At 41.3% G+C, this 26003-nt stretch overlaps 1 protein-coding gene across 1 annotated transcript in view; it reads left to right on the forward strand.

Annotated features, from left to right (window-relative positions):
- Positions 1–17444: 17444 nt before the first annotated feature.
- Positions 17445–26003, forward strand: part of SMAP2 (small ArfGAP2) — an 89526-nt gene continuing 80967 nt past the window's right edge. The window contains exon 1 of the mRNA XM_006867589.1: positions 17445–17912. Coding sequence (XP_006867651.1) covers positions 17810–17912 — 103 coding nt within the window. The 5' untranslated portion in view covers positions 17445–17809. The remainder of the gene's footprint in view (positions 17913–26003) is intronic.

The following is a 26003-nucleotide window of genomic DNA, read 5'->3' on the forward strand; positions in this document are numbered from 1 at the left end:
AGGTTCATGGGAGTCTATGGAACGTGGTCAAACTCAACCCATATCTTCATTGCTGCCTTTCCCCCTCTTTCACTCACCAGTAGACCAATGTGGTCACCAGCAAGCTTACAAGTACCTTGGCTTTTAAAAGACCTGAAATTAGGTCTGGCAGGAGGGTAAATGGGATAGAAGTCTGATATCAGAGTTTTCCTTTTTTACATAGCATATTAAAAAAAGAATATATCATACATTTCAAATCACTTTTGTATCTATTGGTTTCCACAGATGCATTGAGAAGCTAAATGATGAGACCAGTGCAGTTGGTCTACCGACCTACACCCTCTATGCCTACATAAATACACTATTTAACCAGTTCCCTATTTGTCATGGATTGAATTGTGTCCCCCAAAATATGTGTCAACTTGGCTGGAACACGTTATGTAATAATGTCATTTGGCATAATGTGATCAGCCAATCAGTTGTAAGGGGATTAGGGTGCAATGCAACACCTTTAGTTAGGGCACAGCACTGATCCAACAATTTGAGGAGAGTTTCCCTTGTGCGTGGCCTGCATCACCTTTTATCTGACAAGAGGTAAAAGGAGAGAGAAGCGAGCCGAGGAGGGACCACAGTACTACCAAGAAAGATGAGCTGGGAGTGTGTCCTTTGAACTTGGGGGTCCTGTAATGAGAACTTCCTAGACCTAGGGGGAGATTGATGCGAAGCCACATGGAAAACTCCAAGGAACACCAGGCCCACATATACCAAAGGAAGATAAGGACCTTCCTCCAGAGCCAACACAGAGACAGCCTTCTCCTAGACTCCCAGCTTCCTAACTGTAGGAAAATAAATCTGTGTTTGTTAAAGCCATCCACCTGTGGTATTTCTATTACAGCAGCACTAGATAACTATGACACAAAGAGTATGCACTATTCTAAGGCATGTGGTACATATTGCTGAATTGTTCTCCAGAATTGGATTATCAAGTGTGGTCATTATCATATTTTTTTAACCAACATGATAGGTAAAAAATGCTGTTGTTAGGTGTCATTGAGTCAGTTCTGCCTCATAGCTACCCTATGCACAACAGAATGAAACACTGCTCAGTCTCTGGCCACCCTCACAATTGTCATTATGTTTGAGCCCATTGTTGTTGTCACTGTGTCAATTCATCTCATTAGGGGTTTTCCTCTTTTGCTGACTCTCCACTTTTCCAAGCATGATGTCCTTCTCCAGGGACTGGTCCCTCCTAACATGTCTGAAGTTTAAGAGACAAATTTTGTCATCTTCAATTCTAAGGAGCATCTGGCTGTACTTCTTCCAACACAGATTTGTTGGTTCTTCTGGAAGTCGATGATACTTTCAATATTCTTCTCCAACACCAAAATTCAAATGTATTGATTCTTCTACAGTCTTCCTTATTCATTGTCCAAGTTTCACATGCATAAGAGGTGATTGAAAATACCATGGTGTGGGTCAGGCTCACGTAGCCAGCAGAGTGATAGCTTTTCTCTTTAATACCTTAAAGAGGTCCATTGCAGCAGATTTGCCTAATGCAATATATCATTTGATTTCTGGACTGCTGCTTCCATGAGCATTGATTATGTTGTTGTTGTTGTTAGGTGCCATTGAGTTGGTACCAACTCGTAGCAACCTTATGAACAGCAGAACGAAACACTGCCTGATCCTGGGCCAACGTCACTATTCTTGCCACGCTTGAGTCCATTGATGCTGCTACTTAGCCAATCCATCTTGTTGGGGGTCTTCCTCTTTTTCTCCAGTGACTGGTCCCTCCTGACAATATGTCTGAAGTATGAGAGACGAAGTTTGGCCATCCTGGCCTCCAAGGAGCACTCTGGCTGCACTTCTTCCAACACGGATCTCTTGGTTCTTTTGGCAGCTCATGGCACTTTCAATATTCTCCTCCAATATCATAACTCAAAAGCATCAATTCTTCTACAGTCTTCCTTATTCATGGTCCAGCTTTCGCATACATATGAGGTTATTGAAAATACCATGGCTTGGGTCAGGCGCACCTTAGTCCTCAAGTCGACATCTTTGCTCTTCAACACTCTAAAAGTTCTTGTGCAGCAGATTTGCCTAATGCAATACGTCGTTTGATTTTTTTGACTGCTGCTTACATGATTGTTAATAGTTGATTCAAGAAGAATGAAGTCATTGACAACTTCAGTCTTTTCTCCATTGATAAGAATGTTGTTTATTGGTCCAGTGGTGAGGATTTTTGTTTTCTTTACATTGAGATGTAATCCATACCAAAGGCTGTGCTGATTGATCTTCATCAGCAAATGTTTTAAGTCCTCTTCACTTTCAGCAAGCAAGGTTGTATCATCTGCATATCGCAGGTTGTTAATGAGTCTTCTTCTAATCCTGATGGCACGGTTTTCTTCATAGAACCAAGCTTGTCAGATTATTTGCTCAGCATACAGGTTGAATAAGTATGGTGAAAGAATACAACCTTGTCGTACAACTTTCTTAATTTGAAACCATTCAGTGTTCCCATTCATTGATTATAGATCCAAGCAAAATGAAGCCTTTGACAATTTCAATCTTTCCTCTATTTATCATGATGTTATTTATTAGTGCAGTTATGAAGATTTTTGTTTTCTTTACATTGTGGTGTAATCCATACTGAAGGTTGTAGTCTTTGATCTTCATCAGTAAGTATTTCAAGGCATCTTTGCTTCCAGCAAGCAAGGTTGTATCATCTATATACATTGCAAGTTGTTAATAAATGTTCCTTCAATCCTGACACCATGTTCTTCTTCATATAGTACAAATTCTTGGATTTTTAGCTCAGCATACAGATTGAATACATATGGATGCAACCCTGTAACACTTTCCTAATTATAAGCAATTAAGTATTCCCTTGATTTGTTCTAAAGACTGCCTGCTAGTCTTTAGAACAGATTTCTGATGAGCACAATTAGTGTTTTGGGATACCCATTCTTCACAAGTTATCCCTAGTGCTTTCTGGTATTCTCGTCTTTCAGCCAAGATCCATCTGATGCCAACAATGATACTGGACATTCCATGTCCTCTTCTGTATCCAACTTGAAGTTTTGACAGATAGAACCCACAGATCTGTGTTGGAAGAAGTGCAGCCAGAGTGCTCCTTGGAGGCCAAGATGTCCAAACTTCGTCTCTCATACTTCGGACATATTGTCAGGAAGGACCAGTCGCTGGAGAAGGATATCATGGAGGGTCAGAGAAAAAGAGGAAGACCCCCCCCAGTGAGATGGATTGGCCAAGTGGCAGCATCGATGGACTCAAGCGTGGCAACAGTCGTGAGGTTGGCCCAGGATTGGGCAGTATTTCGTTCTGCTGTGCATAAGGTCACTATGAGTCGGTACTGACTCGATGGCATCTAACAACAACAACTGTCAATGTACTGCTGCAACCATTTTTGAATTATTTTCAGTAAAATTTTACTTGTATGTGACATTATTGATATTGTTCAATGATTTCCACATTTTGTTCAGTCACCTTTCTTTGGAATGGCTACAAATGTTTCTTCCAATCACTTGATCAGGTAGTTGACTTCCAAATGTCTTAGCATAGGCAGATGAGCAATTGATGATCTGTTCCATAGTCAGCCACTGGCCTTGTTTTGGCTGATGGTATTGAACTTCTCCATTGGCTCTTCCCACAAATGGAGTCAGTTTGATTCCCATGTATTTTATTTGGTGAAGTCCACGTGTATGGTTGCCATTTATATTGTTGAATTAATCTCTTTGGAGGGGGTCTTCCTCTTGTTCACTGACTTCACTTTTCCAAGCATGATTTCCTTCTCCAGGGCCTGGTCCCTCCTGACAACATGTCCACACTGTTTGCACACAATAAGTAGTTGATCTTGCGAAATTATATCATTTGATCTCCAGCATAATTTCTATCATCAAGGTCATATTTTCCTTCCTCTTTCTTTCTAACCTTTGCAGCCCAATCACCAGTAATTATCAATACATCTTAATTGCATTTTTTATCAATTTCAGACTGAAGAATCTGATAGAATTCTTCAATTTCATCATCACTGGCTTTAGAGGTTTTTGTGTAAGTTTAAATAATACTGGTATTAACTGGTCTTCCTTGAAGGTGTATGGGTATCATTCTATCCCAGACAGGATTGTACTTCAATATAGATCTTAGGGTATTCTTTTTGTTGATGTTTGCCTCTTGAATTTGTCATTCCTGGCTTAGTAAATATGATGATCTGATTCAAGATGGCCAATAGCAGTCTATTTCAGCTCACTAGTGCCTAGGATATCAATCTTTATATAATCGATTTCATTTTTTATGATTTCTAATTTTCCTAGATTCATACCTTGTACACATTCCATGTTCCAATAACTTATTGATGTTTGCAACTGTTTCTTCTAATTTTGGGTTTTGTGTCATCAGCGAATGAAGAAGTTTATTATTTTTCACCTCCACCATATGTCTATAAATTTGTTGTATCATGGTGACTTGTGTGCTGCTATGACACTGGAATAGTGTTTTATTATTCCATTAATTTGTGCTTCTTTGATTTCTAGTGAGAATAACTGCTTTTCATGGTGGCCTTTTTTTTTTTTTTTTAGGCAAAGTGCCTGCTCATATGAACTCCCCTAATTTTCTATTGTGATGTTTGTTTATTAAATTCTCCCACAATTGCATTGTGAATTTCCTTAGATTACTATTTTTGCTTTGTGTTGTTCATGTTGCTATGTTACTAAATACATAAAGTTTCGTGACTTTCAGTGATAAACCTCGGGTCAAAAACTAGCCTATTGCTCATTGTTATTGTTGTTGTGATGTGCCGTGGAATCGGTTCCAACTCATAGTGACCCTGGACAGGGTTTTCAAGGCTGTAAATCTTTACGGGAGCAGAAAGCCTCATCTTTCTCCCATGGAGCAGCTAGTAGTTTTAAACTGCTGATCGTGAGGTCCGCAGCCCGATTCGTAACCACTATGCTACCAGAGCTCCTTAGCCTATTGCTCATAGAGAACAGTAATGATGGTGCCACTTGTTAAGCACTTACAATATGCTAGCTACATCTCATATATTCTATTTTCATAACCACCCTCTTGTCCCTATGTTACAGATGAGGGAAATAAGGCATATAGAGATTAATTATCTTGCTCTAGTTCACGCAGTTAAGTCGTTATCATTGTCGTTAAGTGCTGTGGAGTTGGTTCCAACCCATAGTGACCCTGTATAGGGTTTCCAAAGAGCAGCTGGTGAGCTTGAATCACCTTATGGTTCAAACTGACTTTGCAGTCCAGCATACTAACCCACAGCGCCACACCAGGACCCTAGACAGTTAAGTAGCAGAGCTTTTATTATCTTTAATACTTATGACAACTTGTATGATGTTTTCTTTGCAACCCAAGGTCAGTTTGCCATTCTTTCTAAGGTCATCCTTTGTATCTTGTATATTTGGAAAGAAGGTGTTTTTTTTCTTTTATTTTCTTCCAAGCCTCCAGACAATTACTTTTCAGCATGATGGATTTTTTTATTGTGTTCCTAGAGCCATGTGGCCTCTTCTGCCATTAGCTACCACCAGGGATTCCTGCAGATGTTTCCCTGAGGTCAATGGTGTTCCTTCTCATGGGTTCCAGTAGCACTAAATGCCAAGCACTAGACAAGATACTTTCTCTTCACTGAACAGTTGGATCAAATTACCTCTAAATGCTCTCCTAAAGGGCTTTCCTTTCTACTCTAGCAGACTTTTAAGTGTACAGGGCCCCATCCTCTGTCTCTCAGGGCAAACATATGTCATTGATGGGAGTGTCCACCAGGGCTCAGTCAGTGGGGATTGAGTCCAATGGGACATCAATAATCCAGCATGAGTGTGTTGAGGCAGATTGCTGTTGAGAATAGATGTTCACTGAATACCAGGAGGGTGAATCTTGATACTCCTTGGTGCAGGTGATGCCCTACATTCACTTGATAGAGGATGGATGGTTTGTAGCTGTGGATTCTACAGGTATGGCTTCTATATCCCAGTCACGGATAGTACTCACTCCAGGGGAAGTTGAGGGATCTTTGGATTGGGAATTTTGCCTCTCCACATGGCTCCTCCAGGTCCAGACCCTTGACTCAGACCACACTTCCTTCTTTTCTTCTCCTATATTCATTCCATCCCCCCACCATCCTACCCTGATTGTCCCTTCAGTCTGCTGGGGCAGGAATGTCTTAGTTACCTAATAACCGAAATATCACAGTGGATGACTTTAACAAACAGAAATTTATTCCCTCACAGTTTCGGAAGCTCTAAGTCTGAATTCAGAGCACCAGCTCTTGAGAAGTGTCCTTGTTTCTTTTCAGCATCAGTAGGCATTCCATGGAGATCTACATGTATCTTGACATCAATCTTTCCTTGGATCTAGGAGTTTTCATAGTGCAGGGACCAAAGGATACAAACCAAACTTGGCTCTTCTTTCTTGGTGGTAGTAGGTTCCTCGGAGCTTGCTTGCCTGTTTAATTCCTTTTATAGCAAAAGAGATTAATCCAAGATACAACCTAGTCCTGTAGATTTCATTTGGGCTCATTAATATCATAGGAGTGAGGATTTATACAACACAAAGGATCATTACATCAAATCAGGGCTCATGAGGTTATATTAGATCTTATCATGGAGATCATCAAATAAATGCCAAACCATTGAGAATCATGGCCCAATCAAACTGACATATATTTTGGGGGAACACAATTGAAACTATGACAAGGAACCGATATGCTAGTTCTCAGATCTCATTTAATGTTGCATTGGACAAATCTGCTGCATAAGACCTCTTTGAAATGTTGAAGAGCAAAGAAGTCAGTTTGATGACTAAAGTACGCCTAACCCAAGCCATGGTGTTTTCAATAGCCTCATGTTTTTGTTGTTAAGTGCCGTTGAGTCAGTTCTGACTCATAGTGACCCTGTATAGGGCTTCTGAGGAGTGGCTGGTGAGCTTGAACCGCCAACCTTACAGTTCAAACTGACTTTGCAGTCCAGTATGTTTTCCTGTATCATGACACCAGGACTCCAATAGCTTCATATGCATACAAAAGTTGAACAATGAATAAGGAAGACTGTAGAAGAATTGCTACATTTAAATTATGGTGTTGGAGAAGAATATTAAAAGTACCATAGACTTCCAGAAGAGCAAATAAATCTGTGTTGGATGAAATACAGACAGAATGCTCCTTAGGAGCCAGGATAGTGAGACTTGGCCTCTCATACTTCAGACATATTATCAGGAGGGACCTGTCCCTGGAAAAGGACATCATGCTAGGTAAAGTGGAGGATCATTGAAAAAGAAGATCCTCAATGAGATGGATTGGCACAGTGACCACAGCAATGGACTCAAGCTTACCAACAATTATGAGGCTGGCATATAACTGGGAAATGTTTTGTTCTGTTGTGCATGATGTCACTATGAGTCAGAATTGACTCAACAGTACCTCACAACAATAACAACAATTAAATACACTATGTTTGTTAGGAAGTCCTGGTATAGCACTGTAGGATAAGCACTGGACAGCTACCTGCAAGGTCAGTAGCTCAAATCTACCAACCACTCCTTAGAAGCCCTACACAGGGTTGCTATGTGTTGGCACTGACTCCATGGTGGTTAGCAGCAACCATGTTTGCTAGAGAATTCATCCCTGTATTTCCCAATGAAGTTGACACCCACCCAAAATGATTGAGGTGGTGGTATACCAGGGGTGAAAAGCACATTGTTGCTACTGTTGTTGTTGTTAAGTACTGTCCAGTTTGTTCTGATTCAAAGTGACCTTGTACCAGGTTTCCAAGGAGTATCTGGTGGGTTTAAATCACCTACCTTGCAGTTAACAGTCCAGTGTTTATCTTATAGCACTACACCAATGAAAAGCACATTGGGATAAAATATTGCTCTCAGGAAAGAAATCTGAAAGAAAAAGAAAGAAGAAAAAAATGGAGTAATATTCTACTGACTCCCAAGTTTGGGGGACTCCCCCCACCCCACCCCAGAGCATGGTATAGCCTGGAAACATTTTAAGTACCCCTGAAAAGCACCTTGTCCAATGTGGTATCTTCAGTGCAGTTGACTGGAAATGACAGAGGAGTTGGTTAGTCAGATAGAGAAAAAGGATTATCTCCTACTTTTCTACAGAGTCAAGATTGGAAGATGAACAGTACACATTTCTTCTGGATCTAGAAAAGTCCATGAAAGTTGATTGGGGCATTGGTGTACTGTCCTGTACTCCAGCCCTCTCAGAAGCTGTATGGTGAATCCTCTACCAGTGAAGGAGAGTAGGTAAATGACCATGAGATCTCCAGTCACAAGAAGTGACAGAGTGGCTGCCCAGCTGGATGTTCTGAGTTTGTTGAGTGGACCACAGGATGAAGTTGACAGCTAGACATTGCCAGTCCCAGAGACCAGGCCAGGGGGGCCAGCAGGAAAGAGGTCACTGGTTTCCCCAGCCATGACCTTCAGCAGGAATCATCAGGGCACTTAAATAGGACAAACTTTATCTCAGGCCACGCTAGCATCAGATGCATAGGAACCAGCTCATACCCACAACAACTTGTTGGAAACCAGCAAAGGACAAAGAGGGCAGTGTACAAATCTGAGGTCCCTACCTATCACACCATGAAATTGTGACCAAAGTTCAGGAATCAGTGAGGACTTCAAGAACAGAAGAAAGTAGGCTGGCAAAGACTAGTGACACGTCTGTTTCCTGGTAAGAAACAAATTCAACAGGAAGATTCTATATTGGTGCCACACTGAATTAGTATAGTGCTTTGCAAATCTGGGCCACTTCCTATTTAGGTACCAGTTGTGTGATGTATTTGGGTAAGTAGGGCCCCAAGCAGCTGAATCAAGGGAAGTTCCTACCTTTATTAAGGGCTCTAACAAAGTGACTTGAATGTTTATTGAGTCTACTTAGATGGATATTTCTGGTATGTGGCACCTAAAGGGCTTCATAAACTCACAAATTAATTGTAAAGAGTCAAAACAGCACTATTAGTGAAAAGGCTTAGAAAATTTCTGACTCTTCTTTTTAAAAAAGCATTTGTTATTCATTATGACTTTTCAAATCTAGGGCTCTTTCTCTAAACAAGTTCACAATTTCAGAGGACTGACAAGATGCTGAAGTTTATTTGTCGACCAAGGTTATTATGCCATCCAAGCTTTAATAATATTTGGAATACTTAGAGCAGTAGTTACTCTAAATACCAACAGAGAGGGAAAGAGTCTTCAAATCAAGTATCAATGCTATCCTCTCTGTGCACAGGGTAGATAGGGATGGGCAACTTAGACATTGGCTATCTAAAATGAGGGGACAATAAAGGCATGAAGGTTTTAAGAGGGAGCTTAGTTAAGAGAGTGGGGGGAAAGAAAGAGTCCCCACTGAATAGTTATCATCTTGTCTAGATGGGTCTGGTGAAAGGAGATGGGGATAAGATTCGTAAGATTCAATAGTGAATAACTGTTATCATGACTAACCGCGACTCACAATTGTAAAGGTAGAAGTTTTGTAACAAAAAAAAAGGGGAGTGATTAATCTTACAGTCCAGAAACAGAGGACCCTAGGACCATCAAGAGAGGAACACACAAATAGAATGTGGGACCTTATCCAGAGAAGCAGCAGCGCCAGAGATGGAGGCAGAGATGGGAGCATGGAGAGGGGGGAGCGGCTGAAGACTCTAGATTCATCAACTAAGAAGAGAAGGACTAAGAACTGGTGGCCAGGAGGCAGACTTGCAGAATGTGCCCTTTGGAGATGTAATTTATTATATATGCCTGAGTGGGGTTTTTTGTTTGTGTGTTTTTAAAAAAAAGCTAAAGTGGATAAAGAGAAATACTTTTAACTGATGGTATATGGAGGGGATTATAATCAATGTAATGAAACAAGTTATATGAATGGTTGAATGTGAAACTGATGATGTGCCCTGTAAACTTTCACTCAATCCACAATAAAAACCTTAAGTTAAAATAATAATAATAATAATATTTGGAACAGTGTGAGTCCAACCGCCTCAGCCCAGTTCACAAAACCCTTCCTGATCTGTCCTTTTGCTCTCTTTTATGGATTGAAATGTGTTCCACCAAATAGGTGTTGTAAATTCTAACCTCTATGCTTGTGGTTATTATCCCATTTGTGAATGTGTTGTCTTTGCTATGGTAATGGGGCAGGGTTCATGTAGGGTGTGTTCAGAGTCAATACTTTTGAGATGTAACCAAAAACTTACTGTCATTGAGAAAATTCCAACTCATATCAACCTGATATAGGGTTTCTGTGACTAAATCTTTACAGAAACAGTCTCATCTTTCTCCCGTTGTGCAGTTGGTGGATTCAAACCCTTGGCCTTGCTGTTAGCAGGCCCAGTGCCTAACCTACAGCACCACCAGGACTCCTTTTTGAAATAGCAAAGAAATTAAATGCAAGCTAGCAAGCAGAGATGCGGGAAGAGAGATGCCAAACCCCATGAAGATTTCTCTGGAGCAGAACAGACAAGAACTTTCCTTCAGAACCAACAGAGAACGAATGACTTTTCCTAGAGTCAGCATCCTGAAATTGGATTTATAGTCTCCTACATTGTGAGTCCCGGTGTGGAACTGTAGGATAAGCACTGGACCTCAAGGTTGGCAGTTCAAACTCACCAGCTGCTCCTCGGAAACCCTATACAGGGTCATGACAACAACAAACTGTGAGAAAATAAATTTTTGTTTGTTAAAATCATACACTTGCAGCATTACTGATATAGAGCACTTCCTTCCTCTCCTAACTCACACCACACACAGAGTCTCCAGCAACGCAGCACAGTTCCCTTTTCTCAGTTCTGCATTTTCACAAACGGACTCAACTATATTAGGGCAAATCTAAGCACTTCTTTTTCATGTAATTTGTGCAAAAACAGGCATTCTGATGGGCTGTTTTGGCTAATGGAGTCAAAGCAGCCAAAATGTCAAATCTCTGTGTCAAAATGTAAAAATATGTTTTCTTGAAGCCAGGGCTGCAGGACAGGAATTTCTGCTGTCTCTGCAGCTGCTGTTCCTTCCTCTGCTCATTCCTGATGAAAAGGGATTCTTTTAACTGAATGCAGTATTATCAGAACCATTCCATGAGAGGCAGAAAATATTAACAAGGATAAGAATTCTGTCTTTCATAATCTCCCATCTGCATAAGCTGGAAGTTCTAAGACTACTTTTGTAGATGAGTGTCAAGATTTTCCACTGCTCTCCCAGAATAGAGTTAGGAACGATGTTGTCATGGCCCTGACCACCATGGAGCCTATAGCAGACATTGTCTGCTGATTGCATACAGCCCACTTCTCTGCTGCTGCCTCCCCCTCTAGAGGCTGGACAGTCAGACGTAAGATTTCCTTTGTAGTTATGGGTTGGGACATATGAACCAATTCTGGCCAAGAAGTTTTAAGAGGAAGTCTGCTGGGAGCTTCTTGGAAAAACTTGTTTTCCTGATAAAGAAACAGTCAGGATTGGGGACCCTCTTCCTCCCCACTTTCTTCTTTGAAATAGACTGTGATGTTTGGTGTTGTGGTAACCATCTGGTGACTACAAGTTGATTAGTATGAGGAATGGTTCTTAAATCACCTGAGGACTTCTTAAAACCGAGATTAATGGTCCCTGTCTCCGAGATTTTTATCTACTTTGTCTGGAATGGACCTGAAAATTTGCCTTTCTAGTATGTTTCAAAGGAGCTCTCGTAGTGTAGTGGTTACGAATCGGGCTGCCAACACAAGGTCAGCAGTTCGAAACTACCAGCTGGTCTGCGGGAGAAAGATGAGGCTTTCTGCTCCCATAAAGATTTACAGCCTCGGAAACCCTATACAGGGTCGCTATGAGTCAGAACCAATTCCACGGCACATAACAACAACAAGTATGTTTCAAGGGGAACGTGGTGGCTCTATAGGATAAGCACAGGACTGCAAACCACAAGGTTGACAGTTTGAGCCCACCAGTCACTCCACAGGAGAGAGAGAAGCTTTCTACTCCTACAAAGATTTAAAAAGCCTTGGAAACCCTATGCAATGTCCCTATGACTCAGAACCGACTCAATAGCACTTGGCAACCAACAATAATACGTTTCCAAGTGATGCTGATGTTGCTGGTCTGGAAACCATTCTTTGAGAACCACTGACTGTGAAGATAAAAATCCAATAGGCAGAGGATGATGCATAAAGTGTCTGGGTGCTGATGGTCTTGTCAAGTAGCTGAATCAATGTAAACAACTGTCTTACCTCTGGATATCTTGGTCTGTGAGAAAATAAACCACTAGTTGTTTAAGGCACAATTTGTTTGATTTCTCCTGACTTTCACTGAAAATCATTCTGAACTTAGAGACAACTGGACACAGGGGAGTAGAGAAGGCAGAGGAGAGAAAAGACAAGAGGAATGTTTATCTGAGGATGACTCAGTATGGAGTAAAAACTGCATCCACAGGAAACGATTGCATCATTTCCTAGTATAACTATTACCAACATCCATTTCTATGGGTGCTGGTTGCTAATAGTAAGATTGTGTGTTTTTATATAAAGCTCATTTTTAGTTTTTAATTGAAGTAAAGCATGTACATGGTTTTCAAAGGCAGATAATTCTGCAAGTCCTATAATGACAAACAGTAAGCCCAGCCTCACTCCTGCCCACTCTGGCCCCCGCTCCTTGGAGACAATAGCTTTCAACTATTATAGTTATTTCTCCTGAAATTTACAAAGTTTATTTCTGTACTTCTAAATGACATGCTTAACACTACTGTGATTTACCTTTGCAGCTTTGTTTCTTGACTTTCTACTATGGAAGAGAAGGATTTTTATTTACATACTTCCTTACCCACGTTTTCCTAATGTAGTTAAATGACATTTTTTTGTTATTAAATGAATGCTCAATATTTACAGTATTATGACTGTAACTATTATTCAGGAGCTAGTGATGGTTCAGGTAGAATTCTCGCTTTGTAAATGGGAGACATGGGCTGGATTCCTGATCAGTGCACCTCAGTGAAGCCACTTCTCATCTGTCAGTGTTGTTGTTGTTAGGTGTCATAGTGTCAGTACCGACTCATAGAAACCTTATGCACAGCAGAACAAAACACTGCCCGATCCTGGGCCAACCTCACTTCTGTTACCACGCTTGAGTCCAGCAATGCTGCCACTTGGCCAATCCATCTCATTGGGGGTCTTCCTCTTTTTCTCTGACCCTTCACCTTACCAAACATGATGTCCTTCTCCAGTGACTGGTCCCTCACGACAATATGTCCAAAATATGAGAGAAGAAGTTTGGTCATTTTGGCCTCTAAGGAGCATTCTGGCTGCACTTCTTCCAAAATAGATCTACTGGTTCTTTTGGCAGCCCATGGCACTTTCAATATTCTCTTCCAACACTTGCATATTGCTGTCATGCTAATCAAATTTCAGCTGAGCTTTCAGACTAAGACAGACTCTGAAAAAAGGCTTGGTGATCTCCTTCTTAAGATCACCAGTGAAAATCCTATGGATCCCAATGGTTGAACCCTGTTGTGCACATGGGGTTGCCATGAGTCAAGGGTGTCTAGACAGCGGCTAACAACAACAAATGCTATTCAAAGTTGATTCTTGTAGTGACTGATTCCATTATTTTCTGGTTAAACATCTTGGCTTCCTTGGAGTCAATAATTAATCCATTTCTGTTTGCTTAATAAGCTATGGTTTTTCTATGAGTCTGTGATTAATGTATCCCCAGTTCTTTGCCAGAAGAGAATTTCCTCTTAATAAGGTCACACACATCAGCTAATCTATAGATTTCATTTTTTCTTGGCACTTTCCACTCTACAACTTTTGTCCTACTGCTCCAGTTTGCACAAGGCATTCTGCTAAATGACAGACATTCTGGAATTTCCCTTCCCCATCACATGGCAACAGCCTTTATCTTTATCCAGCATCAATTACTCTGTCTTCTGGATTTTGTGTTTTTGTCCTTTCTTGATTTACTCTCTCATTTGTGGCAAAGCGTGCATGAGAGGTGAGTTGTTCAGGGTTTCAACAGGAAGCATATGGTCAATGTGAAAGAGGAAATTAAAGTGAGTTTAATGAAGGTACCATTTTACAAAGTGTGGATCGGGTTAAAGAAAATCAGCAAAGGACATGAAACAGAACGCTGTTATCCCCTAAATCTGAAAGGGGAGGGGGAGAGAGTATTATCAGAACCTGGTGTCACTGTAGCTATGGGAGACAGCCACCAACAGGCACTCTGGCTGTCACTTGAGGAATGCAGAGGCTCTGCCAAGCAAGAGCGAGCACAGAAAATAAATAAATCAACCTCTCTCTCCTCCTGCTCTCCGATTTCCTGCTTGTGCCTCCCATTGGCTGAAGCCAGATGGAAGCCAATATGCAGGAGAGTCGAGTTGATGCCGTCCATAGAAATTGGCTCTCTGCTCACAGAACAAGATGGAGAAGATGGGCAGTGGATCTTAAATTCTTGTCTTTCTCCCTCAAAAAAGCTACCAAAACACTGCCATTGAGTTGATTACAACTCTGAGTGACCCTATAGCGCAGAGTAGAATTACTCCGTGGGGTTTCCAAGACTGTAAATATTTCAGGAGCAACCAACCTCATCTTTCTCCGGTGAAGTGGCTGGTGGGTTTGAACTGCTGACCTAGCAATCAGTGTCCCAAAACTCAATTCACAGCACCACCAGGACTCCTTTCTTTTCCTCTAGAGATTTGTTGTTTCAAGATGATATGCTTTGGTGTGGGGTGATTTTCTATCATCATACTAGTCATTGGAATAGGTCCCGCTCAGATATATTTGTAGAATTCTCCTATTCCCTGAAAATATCAGGACATACTGATACAAGTGCCCTCTCTTTTGCCTCATGACATTGTTTCAGTACAACTGTGTGAATGAGGCCTGGTCGTTATTGTATGTTGTTGTTGTTGTTAAGTGCCGTCGAGTCAGTTCCGACCCATAGCGATCCTGTACAGGGTTTCCGAGGGTATAAATCTTTACGGAAGTAGAAAGCCTCATCTTTCTCCCGCAGAGCGGCTGGTAGTTTCGAACTGCTGGCCTTAAGGTTCGCAGCCCGATTTGTAACCACTACACTACCAGAGCTCCTTTCATTATTGTATACCTGTGGGCAATGCAGGAGTCCTGGGTAGTGCAAATATTTGAGTCCACCCAAAGATGCCTTGGAAGAAAGGTCTGGTGAGTTACTTCTGAAAAATCACTCACTGAAAACCCTTTGGAGCATAGCTCTACTCCAACACACAGGCTCCTGGAATTGGCCCTGAGCCTCAATGGTTAGAAGAAGAGGTTCAAAGGCTGACCAAACTACCTTTAAGAAATACTTCATGAGATTTCACAGGTACTTTTAATATCATCATTCCTTCTTTTTAGATGAAATAACTGAGGCACAGAGAGTTTATAGAATGCACTCAAAGTCACACAGAAGTAAGTGTTGGAGCATTTTAAGTCAGTTATTCTGGCTTAACCATCAGGCTATGCTGTTTCTCACTAGATGGAAAAATTTGATGAGCATCATCATAGGTGATAGAGATCCACTGAAGGATTTTATGCAGAAGAATATGCGATTCCATCATCTTAGCCCTTTAGAAAGTTCTCTTTAATGAAAGTAGTGATTCAAGGGATCAATTTCACTAAGGTTAGACTAAGGCAGTAAAGACATGAAGATGAGGCACAATCACCAGAATTAACTGGGTAATCTTGAGCCTCTGTTTCATCAGCTGAAAAGGACACATGGTAATACTGATTCGATGGGTTTTTCTGATGATTATAAAAGATAACAAGCAAAACCCCTGACAATATTAAGGCTATACAATTGCAAGGATGTAGTTTAAAACCCCAGCTTTGCTGCTTACTAGATGACAGAGTTGTTTATTAACATCGCTTAGTTCCAGGTTGCTCATTTGTGATATAAATGTTGAAGTATGAAAAGTGAGTTCGTGTAAGAGAAAATTATTAAAAACTAGTGCGTCATGAAATAACTAGTTTAGGATGAAGGCAAAATTCATCCTACAGAAAGAACTGAGATTTTTGTGTAGGAAAAAAACTTTAATGAACTGTGTGTTTATAAAAATCAAGTTTCTCTGGGTATAGCTAAAAGGGAAGAGGTTTAGGTGGAAAATAATTAAATTGTTCTTAATAAAGTAATAGAAAATGTTAGCTTTTCTCTGATGAGATAGAGATTTTGAGGTCTTGGGAGAAGTAAAGAGATGGAGAAGAGAGCTTCTAGATAATATAACTCTGAGCATCCACTCTCCCCAGCTTCCATGATTCATTCTTCCCATGGTAGCCAGAGTGATATTACAAACCTGATCATGTTCCATCCCCCAGCGCAGTGCCTGATACTTAAAAATTTCTTGCTAACAATTTGCTGAGCATGAATGAATATATGAGCCAGATGACAGATCCCTAAAGAAAAGGACAGCCACTGAGAAATTTTCTATAGTAGGGGTGGTTTTGGACAATTATGTTTAATACTCATCTTAAGTAGATGCCTAATCTGTTCTATGCTGTAATTGCTCCCCTACCTCACCCCGCAACATCCTTCAGTAAAAGTCTGCTACACAAACAGCATTTTTCTGGGGGAAATTAAGGAAAGGAAAGAAGGAAAGAAGGATGGAAAATAAAATACGAGAGAAAAGATGAAAGAGAGAAACAGACTCTAGAACTAGGTAAAACAATGTACAAAAAATGGTAGCAGCTACAAGAGGAAGAAAGATAATGAACAGGTGAACTCAGAATTCAGCGGGAGCAGGCATTTAAGTGAGAAGTGACCAGACTCCTCTGAAATTTGGGGCAGGATGGGACATTCCCCTTATTCTAGGTTAGGAACTTGGACCCTTCTAGAGGAAGGAATAAGATGTAGGATTTGGGGACACACAATGGCTGATACATCAGGTCACATCAGGTTACATATGGATGAAAGCACTACATTCATAAAGTTGTGATGATTAATTAAGTAAGATAATTCATGTAGAGTGCTTAGCAGAGCGCCTGGCACATATTAAGAACTCAATGTATGTTGCTTGTTTTCCCTCACTTTCTTCTACTCCCTCTATTCCCTTTCTGGAGTCCTGGTGTGGCGCTATGGGATAATGCACTGGACCGCAAGATAGCTTGGAACTACAAGGTCGGCGGTTCAAACTCATCAGCCGCTCCTTGGGAACCCTGTTCAGGGACACTATAAGTCGGAAACGACTCGATGGCACTTAACAACATTCCCTTTCTACCAGGTTTCATTCATTCTTTTCCAAGGACATGCAGGGGGCGTGCCCGCTGCTCCCTCCACCCCCACGACAAACCCCGCCTCTCACTTCTCCCGGGATTGGTTCCTGAGAGGCGGAGCCGAGGGAAGAGCCCCAGTACGAATCGGTGAGGGCGGGGCGCATGCGCGGGCTGGGCTGGGAGGTGGTGGAGAGGAAGAGCTGCCGGAAGTAGGCGGCGGAGGTGGTGGCCGAGGGGGCGACAGCTGCCAGGGAAACCGAGGCGCGGAGCGCACGGCCAGCACCTAGGCAGCCTGGGGGACACTTCTGCGTCCTGCACTCAGGAGGACCTAGAGTGCTGTTTGCCTGGACTGACGGTCCCTCGTCCAGCAGCCTCCTCTGGACTCGGGCTGTTCCCTGAGTCCGCCAGGGGGCGCCGCACTGAGGGGCTGCAGAGTGGGGGTCGGTCGGGCGGTGCAGCTCTGAGAGGGGGAGCCGGACCCAGCCTGAGCAGAGGACTCTCCCCGCTCAGGAGGAGCCCCTGGGCGGGGGACCCGGAGTTCTCACACCCGGACTGAGGCAGGGGCATCTGGGGGCGAGGAGGGCTCAGAGCCCTCTGCCCCTGCCGGCACCCTGGCCATGACAGGCAAGTCGGTGAAGGACGTGGATCGGTACCAGGCGGTTCTGGCCAACCTGCTGCTGGAAGAGGATAACAAGTTTTGTGCAGACTGCCAGTCTAAAGGTAGCGCATCTCTCCTGGCAGGCGAGGGTTCAGCTTCCGGGCCGCGCTGTGGGGGTGGCATGTGTGGGGAGGGGGTTTCTGAAGCTTACGCCGTCCAAATCGTCTTTAAATAGTAACGCATGCTACTCTTGCTGAGGAGCTGCTGGGTCCTCTGCAGCCCGGGGACTGGTGTGGGAAGAGGTTGCGAGGGCGAGTGTGTGTGTGTGTGTGTGTGTGTGTGTGTGTGCGTGCGTGGTGGTCAAAGTGGCGTGATGTGTGTGGGTGAGAACGTCTGTATTTCGGGGCTCTGAATGAGTTGTCAGTCCAAAGGTAGCCTAGAGCTCTTAGCCGCTCTTTTGCAGACCTGAGGATGAACTGCAGTGTGTGTGTGTGTTGGGGGGTGGGGGGGGGGGGCGGGGAGGAGAGAAGACGGGTGAGGGAAGTGAGATGACGAGTACAAAACTGCTTAAATGAATTTTAAAGGTGGTGATTACTGCGGTCTTGCTTTTTGGTTAGCAACTACTTCTGTCATTTACAGACTTGCTAATATCTGACAGATATCTGATATTGATGGCTTTCTTCCTGGATGTGTGCGCTGAAAAACTGCCTTATGCAGTGATACAGTGCGGATTTCTAGACAACCTAGCCCTGTCTTGTGGAGTGCATTGGAGGCCTAATGTGTGTGTGGTGGCAAAAACTAGCAGATTTGGACTGTAATGCAGGATCCATTTAATCAGTGGAAGAAAGAAGTAAGAGATGAATCCAGGATGTTGCTTCATGGTGGTTATACTTCTGAAGGTGAAATGTGATCATTGTAAATTGAAAGAACTATATAGCTGTTGTGTTCTGTGCCCTGGAAGATTCATGATTTGAAACAATTAAAAAATCACTATGATAGGAAAACTTGGGCATTAATGAAATGTGTGCACTCAAATTTTATAGATACAAACTTCTATAAATATTTTCCTATTTTCTTTCCAAGTTCTTTGGTATAAAATCTGGAAGAGTTGAGAAAATTCTTCTCCCTTCGGATGAGGAGAAAGGAAGAGTTATATTTTGGGGACTGTTGTTATTTTACTTTTGTTCATAATGCAGTGGCTTTGCCAGGGTTGTTTGTCATATAGCTTGTTGGGCATATAGTATAAAACAAAGATTCAAATGTATTTGTATTTATCTGCATTGAGAAGAGCAATATATACTTGTTATTTTCCTGTGATTATCTTTTGGAAAAATAAGGTTAGGTAAGGAAAATAGGAGAATGATATATGGATTCAGACACTTGGTAAGTATATTAGTGACCTCTCTACCAATAGGTAAAAAAGAGTTCTGATAACGTAGTGATTACAATTCTGGCTGCTAACCACAAGGTCAGCAGTTTGAAACTACCAGCCCTTCTATGGGAGAAAGATGAGGCTTTCTGCTCCCATAAAGATTTTCAGCCTTGGAAACAAACCCTATTCAGGGTTGCTATGAATCGGAAGTGACTCCATGGCATACCACCACCAACACCAATAGATAAATGGCATATGTTCCAATAGGAAAACACGTCTCTAAGACTTCTTACCTGAATTTTTACATTACCAAGAAGTCATTTTAAAAAGTACTTTAGAGCTGATTCTTGTTAGACATTGTTCTAGGTCTATTAGAAAATTTGGTTTTAAATTTCGGCATGCACTTGCTTTACTCATGGTTCCTTTGTCCTCAACTTGACACTCTTAATGAAGAAAGCCTTTAGACTGCACTTTGGTACATACATCTGGGGACTCAGATGCCATTTTGATGATTAGTGCCCACCCTCCACCCCTTTCTCATACTATTCTCATGCTTACTCAAATTCCAATAATATCTAGTATGTGGAAGAGAGAGGTTGATTCACCACTTCGTCCTCCAAATTTTGCTTACTCTTTATTAACACCATTATCCAGTAATGACGTGTTAGTTCATTCTTCATGAGAACTAGTCATTGCTGATTTGTAAACTTTGTTAACTGCTGTTGATGGTAAAATCCTGGTTCTTGAAATATTTTTTTTCCCAAAAACTAGTTTTAAATTTTAGCTTGATGGCTTCAGTGACTTGGTCATTGTATTACAACTGAGATGACACGGTGCCAGTCATCTTTCAATTCAGGTAAATAAGATGTTTGTTGAGGTCTTGGTTTTCCAGTTTGTGAATTATTAGCCCCTTCTTCCATTTTTTCAGACACTTTCCATCACTCCCCTGCTCCCCTTTCCTCCCTAATTTGTGTTATTGTAGTGATCAAGTGAACAACTGTCAGGTCAGGGATATAAGAGACACTTACACTGATAGATTAAGTTACCTGTTAGGTTGGATAAAAATACATTTACTTGTGGAGGGGGAGGTGTTGGAATTTTAAACCAGTTGCTAAAATGGAAGTTTGAGTTTTTAATTTGTATTTATCATATTTATTACTTAGAAAATTGAGCTCTAACTGTGGTGAGTGATTGCTAGTCTGTTAATATTAAATCAGAGGATTCAGCCCTGAACTACAGACCTATGGACAGGCATTTTTGTAATATTCCAATAATTTTTTGGCAATGATGCTTCTATTAAAATCTTAGATTTATGTAGAATGAATATTTCTTTTATTAATTGACTCTTTTATTTGAATATCAGAATAGAGAACAAGCATGATTAGACATTGTATTGGTTTAGGGGTATCTTAGTTACCTAGTGCTGGTATTACAGAAATATCACAAGTGGGTGGCTTGAACAAACAGAAATTTATTTTCTCATAATTTGTTGTTGTTGTGTGCTGTTGAGTTGGTTCCAACTCATAGCGGCTCTGTATAGGGCTTATGAGGAGTGACAGGTGGGTTTGAACCACTGACCTTATGATTACCAGTCCACTTATCCTACAGCGCTACACCAGGACTCCTTCTCACAGTTAAGAGGGTAAAAGTTGAGTTTAGAGCTTGATGGTGGTTTATCTAGGGGAAGGCTTTCTCTGTCCACTCAGGAGTAAGGTACTTGTCTCTTTAGTTCCTGCTTCCTGGTTCTTTGGAGATGTCCAAGTGTCTTACCCCATCTCTTCTTTCTCTTGTTTGTTTCATGTCGCATATCTCAAAAGAGATTGTTTTAATGCATATCCTACACTAGTCCTAGAGTCCTGGTGTGGCCCTGTGGGCTAATGCCCCAGACTGCAAAGTTGTTTGAACTGCAATGTTGGTGGTTCAAGCTCACCAGCTGCTCCTTGGAAACCCTATACAGGGTTGCTATGGGTGGAAATCAACTCCAAGGCACTTAACAACAACATTAGTCCTGCCTCATTAACGTAACAAAGAAACCCATGCTTAAATGTGATTATAACCATAGGCATGTTGTTGTTGTAGTTAAGTGCCATCAATTTCTGACTCATAGCCAGTAGAGGATTTCTGAGGAGCCATTGATGGGTTTGAACCACTGACCTTGTAGTTAGCAGTCCAGTGCTTATCCTACAGTGCCACACTCAGACTTCAAACATGGGCATAGAAGTTAGGATTTACCACATGTATTTTAGGGGACTTTTCATTCTCTTGAACATAAGACTCATCAGTTTCTAGGACATCTAAGTCATTACAGTGATTCTCGTGTAGGACAGAAAGCTGTTTTGATGCTGCCTTTTTAAAAAAATGCTATCTCTTGCTCATACCACCCATTTGTGATGTACTGTGGTGGCTTGTATGTTGCTGTAAGTTATGCTGCCATTGTTTTAAATACCAGCAGTGTCACCCATGGTACACAGTTTCAGTGGGGCTTCTAGACTACCAAAGACTGGGAAGAAGAGTCTGGCAATCTCTTTTGAAAAAACAAAACAAAACAAAAACAGGCCAGTGAACACCTCATGTCTAGAGCAGAATATTGTCTGATATAGTACTGGAAAATGAGTCCCTCAAGTTGGAAGGCACTCAAAATATGACTGGAGAAGAACTGCCTCCTTCAAAGTAGAGTTGACATGAATTGAATAAAGCTTTCAGGACCTTCACTTGCTGATGTGGCATAACTCAAAGGAAAAAAAAAAGAAGAAACATACAAATATCCATTAATAATCTGAACATGGAATGTATGAAGTATGAATCTAGAAAAATGGGAAGGTGTCAAAAATGAAATAAAATACTTGAATATCAGTACCTTGGGCACTAGACTGGTATTGGCCATTTTGAATTAGATAGTCATATAGCTTACTATGCCAGGAATGACAAATTGCAGAGGAACAATGTCACATTCATCGTCAAAAATAACATTTCATGATCTTTCTTGAACTATAAATACTGTCAGTGATGGGATAGTATGAGATGCCTTCAGGAAAACCAGTTAATACAGCAATTATTCAAATTTGCACACCAACCACTAGTGCCAGATATGAAGAAATTGAAGATTTTCCTGAACTTCTGCAGTCTGAAGTGGATCAAACATGCAATCAAGATGCATTGCTAATTGCTGGTGACTGGATTGTGAAACTTGGAAACAAAGGAGGATCCATAGTTGGAAAATAGGGCCTTGACAATAGAGAGATAATGTGGGAGTTCACACGATAGAATTTTTTGAAACCAATGATTTATTCATTGAAAATACCTTTTTCAACAACATAAACGGTGATCTTGGAGAAGTTCCATATCATCAATCAGATTAAGTTTAGGGACTGACTTGGGACAGGCTATCAGTTACGCCTATGCAAATTTAAGTTAAAGCTGAAGAAAATTAACCTTCATTAAAGTTGACCTGGTGTGGTGCTGTGGGCTAATGCGTCAGACTGCAAAGTCGTTTGAACTGCAAGGTCGGTGGTTCAAGCTTACCAGCTGCGCCTTGGGAACCCTATACAGGGTCGCTATGGGTCGGAATCGACTCGACGGCACTTATGAACAACAACAGAGGTGAATTACAGCCTTTGAGTATATCACACCTGAATTTAGAGACCGAGAAGATTTGACACATTGAACACTAATGACGGAAGACCAGACTAGTTGTGGGATGACACCAGTATCATACATAAAGCAAAAAGTCATTAAAAAGTAAAGAAAATGTCAGAAGAGATTCTGAAACTAGCGTTTGAATACAGAGTAACTACAGCAGAAAGAGGAAATGATGAAGTAAAAGAGCGATACAGAAGATTTCAAAGGGTGGTTTGAGAAAGCAAAGGATTCTAATGAAATGTACAAAGACCTGAAGTTAGAAAACAGGCTGAAGGATTCGGTAGGCAGACAGCGCCACTCTGCACAGAATGGCGGGCAGCTATTCCCTCCCTCGAGCATTCCCTCACAGCGCCCCCGCGTGGAGACTCAGCTCAGTCCGCTGGTGGGCGCAGCGTGGTGCGGAGAGGTACAGCCTGTGGGAAGGGGAGGGAAGAAAGAGCGAGAGGGGCAGGTGATGAGGATGTGCCTGGATTTTCTCCCTCAGTCTCTTCTTTACAACGAATTCCATAGTAACCTTGGTTAAGTGGTGCAGTAACGCAAACTTGAGAATTTCCTTGGCCTGCAGGCGTGATCTCAGTCAGAGTCTTAAAGAGATGATTTCAGGAGATTTCCGGCAAGATGGCGGACTGGGCAGACACACTGCATGGACCCTGTACAGTAAAGATACGAGAGCCAGCCTGGGAGCCACTCTGCAAGAAAACGATGAGGAATGCTTTCTCTTCTCACAGAAATTTAAAAGCCACAGGTGAGCGATGGCCCTGGGTGGCTGGAAGAAGCCCTGATATCCAAGCAAAAGAATTATGGAAGCATTTTCAAACCGACCTTGCGGCCCCAGTGCATTATATATACCATAGCCTGGTGTGGCTCCGCGGGATAATGCGCTGGATCCCAAGGTTGGTTTGAACTGCAATGTCGGCAGTTCAAATTTACCAGCCACTACTTAGAAACCCCATGCAGGGTTTCTGTGAGTCAGAACCGACTCCACCACTTAACAATAACGACATTCAAAACTTAACAGCTCAGTGAAGGGTTTGGGATGGGAAGGTTAATTTGCACTATGAATTATTTTGTTTTGTTCAAACAAACAAAAGAAACTATGATGGTTACAGGGGTGTGTGTGTGGCGGTGCAAGGAAAATTATTCTTGGGCTAGAGGCACTTAACAACAACACCTCAGTATAATGAAAACAAAAATCCTATCAATTGGACCAGAAAACATTTTTTGTTGTTAAGTGCCATTGAGTCAGTTCCAACCCATAGTGACCCTGTATTGGGTTTCTGGGGAGCAGCTGGTGAGCTTGAACCACTGACCTTGCAGTTCAAAAACATCATAAGTGGTAAAATATTGAAGTTGTCTCTGATTTCATTTTATTAGATCCACTATCAATGTCCATGGAAACAGTCAAGAAATCAAACAAAGTATTGCATATTGAGCAAGTCTGTTGCAAAATGCCTCTTCAAAGTGTTAAAAGGCAAAGATGTCACTTTCGACTAAGGTGCTCCTGACAGTTGCTTCATATGTAGGTGAAAAGCTGAATAGTGAATAAGGAAGACTAAAGAAGAATTGATACCTTGGAATTTGGTGTTGGCAAGAATATTGAACATACCATGGACTGCCAGAAGAAGGAACAAATCTGTCTTGGAAGAAGTACATCTAGAATGTTTCTTGGTGATGGCAAGGATGGCGAGACTTCACTTCACGTACTTTGAACATGTTATCAGGAGGCACCAGTCCCTGGAGAAGGACATTGTGCTTGATAAAGTGGAGAGCAAAAAAGTGAAGGAACCTCAACAAGATGGATTGACACAGTGGCTGCAACAATAGGCTCAAATATGATAATGACTGTGAGGATGTAACAACATCAGGCAGTGTATTAATGGTCACTTTGTATTGGGACTGACTTGATAGTACCTAATAAAATAGCTAAGGAGCTCTGGTAGTGTAGTGGTTACGAATCGGGCTGCGAACCTGAAGGTCAGCAGTTCAAAACTACCAGCAGCTCCGCAGGAGAAAGATGAGGCTTTCTACTCCCGTAAAGATTTACACCCTCGGAAACCTTGTACAGGGTCGCTATGGGTCGGAACCGACTCGACGGCACTTAACAACAACAACAACAATACCATAGCTAACAACAAATCATTTACTCTAGGTCCATAGATGTAGTTTCTTCTTTACTCAAGTCCTCAAGTGAATGTGACCTTTAAGGTAAATTTTTGGACTGATTTAAATAGTGATAGAATAGAGGATAAACGTAATTAGAAATGTCAGTGGCAACTGGCTGGTTAAGGCTAAATTCTGACCTTTAGTGGGGTCAGATTGCCTCAAGGTATAATCTTTTGCCATGCAGTTCCAGATTTTATCATTGTGCCTGGAATAACTCATAAAACAACCTCTTCAGAGACTGTAATTTAGATGAGACAGTGTATTTATAGGTAGACTGTTACCAAACTAGATTCTCTTATTTACCATAAAAGAATTAACTTTTTTAATGACCTGAATTGAATATTTGTGTCCACTATTGGGCTACTTCTTCTTTGGTATCAAAACTTGTGAGAAATTGAGAGTTGTTTGAAGAACAAAGGATTAGAATGGAAGAACTTTGATAATCTTGAGGAATATTCACTTCAGACTATGAGACGTGGAATTCTTGAGTCTGACAGAAATTTTGTAATCATTTTCACTTGTCACTTATTATTTAACTGCAACTTGTCTCTGACACCTATGTCATATTTTGCCTCAAATTACATAACCACTGCCTCTCTTCCAGTTCTCATTATGTATTTTAAAATATAAATATACTTTTGATAAGATAATGCTTTCATGTGATTCAAAATTCAAAAGGTTCAAAATATGTACAGTGAAAAATTGTACCCTGATTCCTTAGCCACCATTTCCTCTCTCTAAGATAACTAATGTTGATAGTTTTCTGTTTGTTTTGTATTTTAATTTTTTATATTTTTAGAAGATACTCGGTGCATTGGCAAACAAGTACTTTTTTTTTCTTCATAGTTTTAAGTCTATTATTATTTTTTTGGGGGAAACTTTTTATTGTGAATTGAGTGAAGGTTTACAGAGTATATATCATCAATTTTATACTCAACAAATCATACACTTTGTTACTAAATGATTGAAACCTCTCTGTGGTTCTTATTTCGAGTCCACTCTTCCCAACGCTTTTGAATTTTGTCCTTAGGTAAATGTT

Source organism: Chrysochloris asiatica, unplaced genomic scaffold, assembly GCF_000296735.1.
Source record: "Chrysochloris asiatica unplaced genomic scaffold, ChrAsi1.0 scaffold00106, whole genome shotgun sequence".
Lineage (NCBI taxonomy): Eukaryota > Metazoa > Chordata > Mammalia > Afrosoricida > Chrysochloridae > Chrysochloris > Chrysochloris asiatica.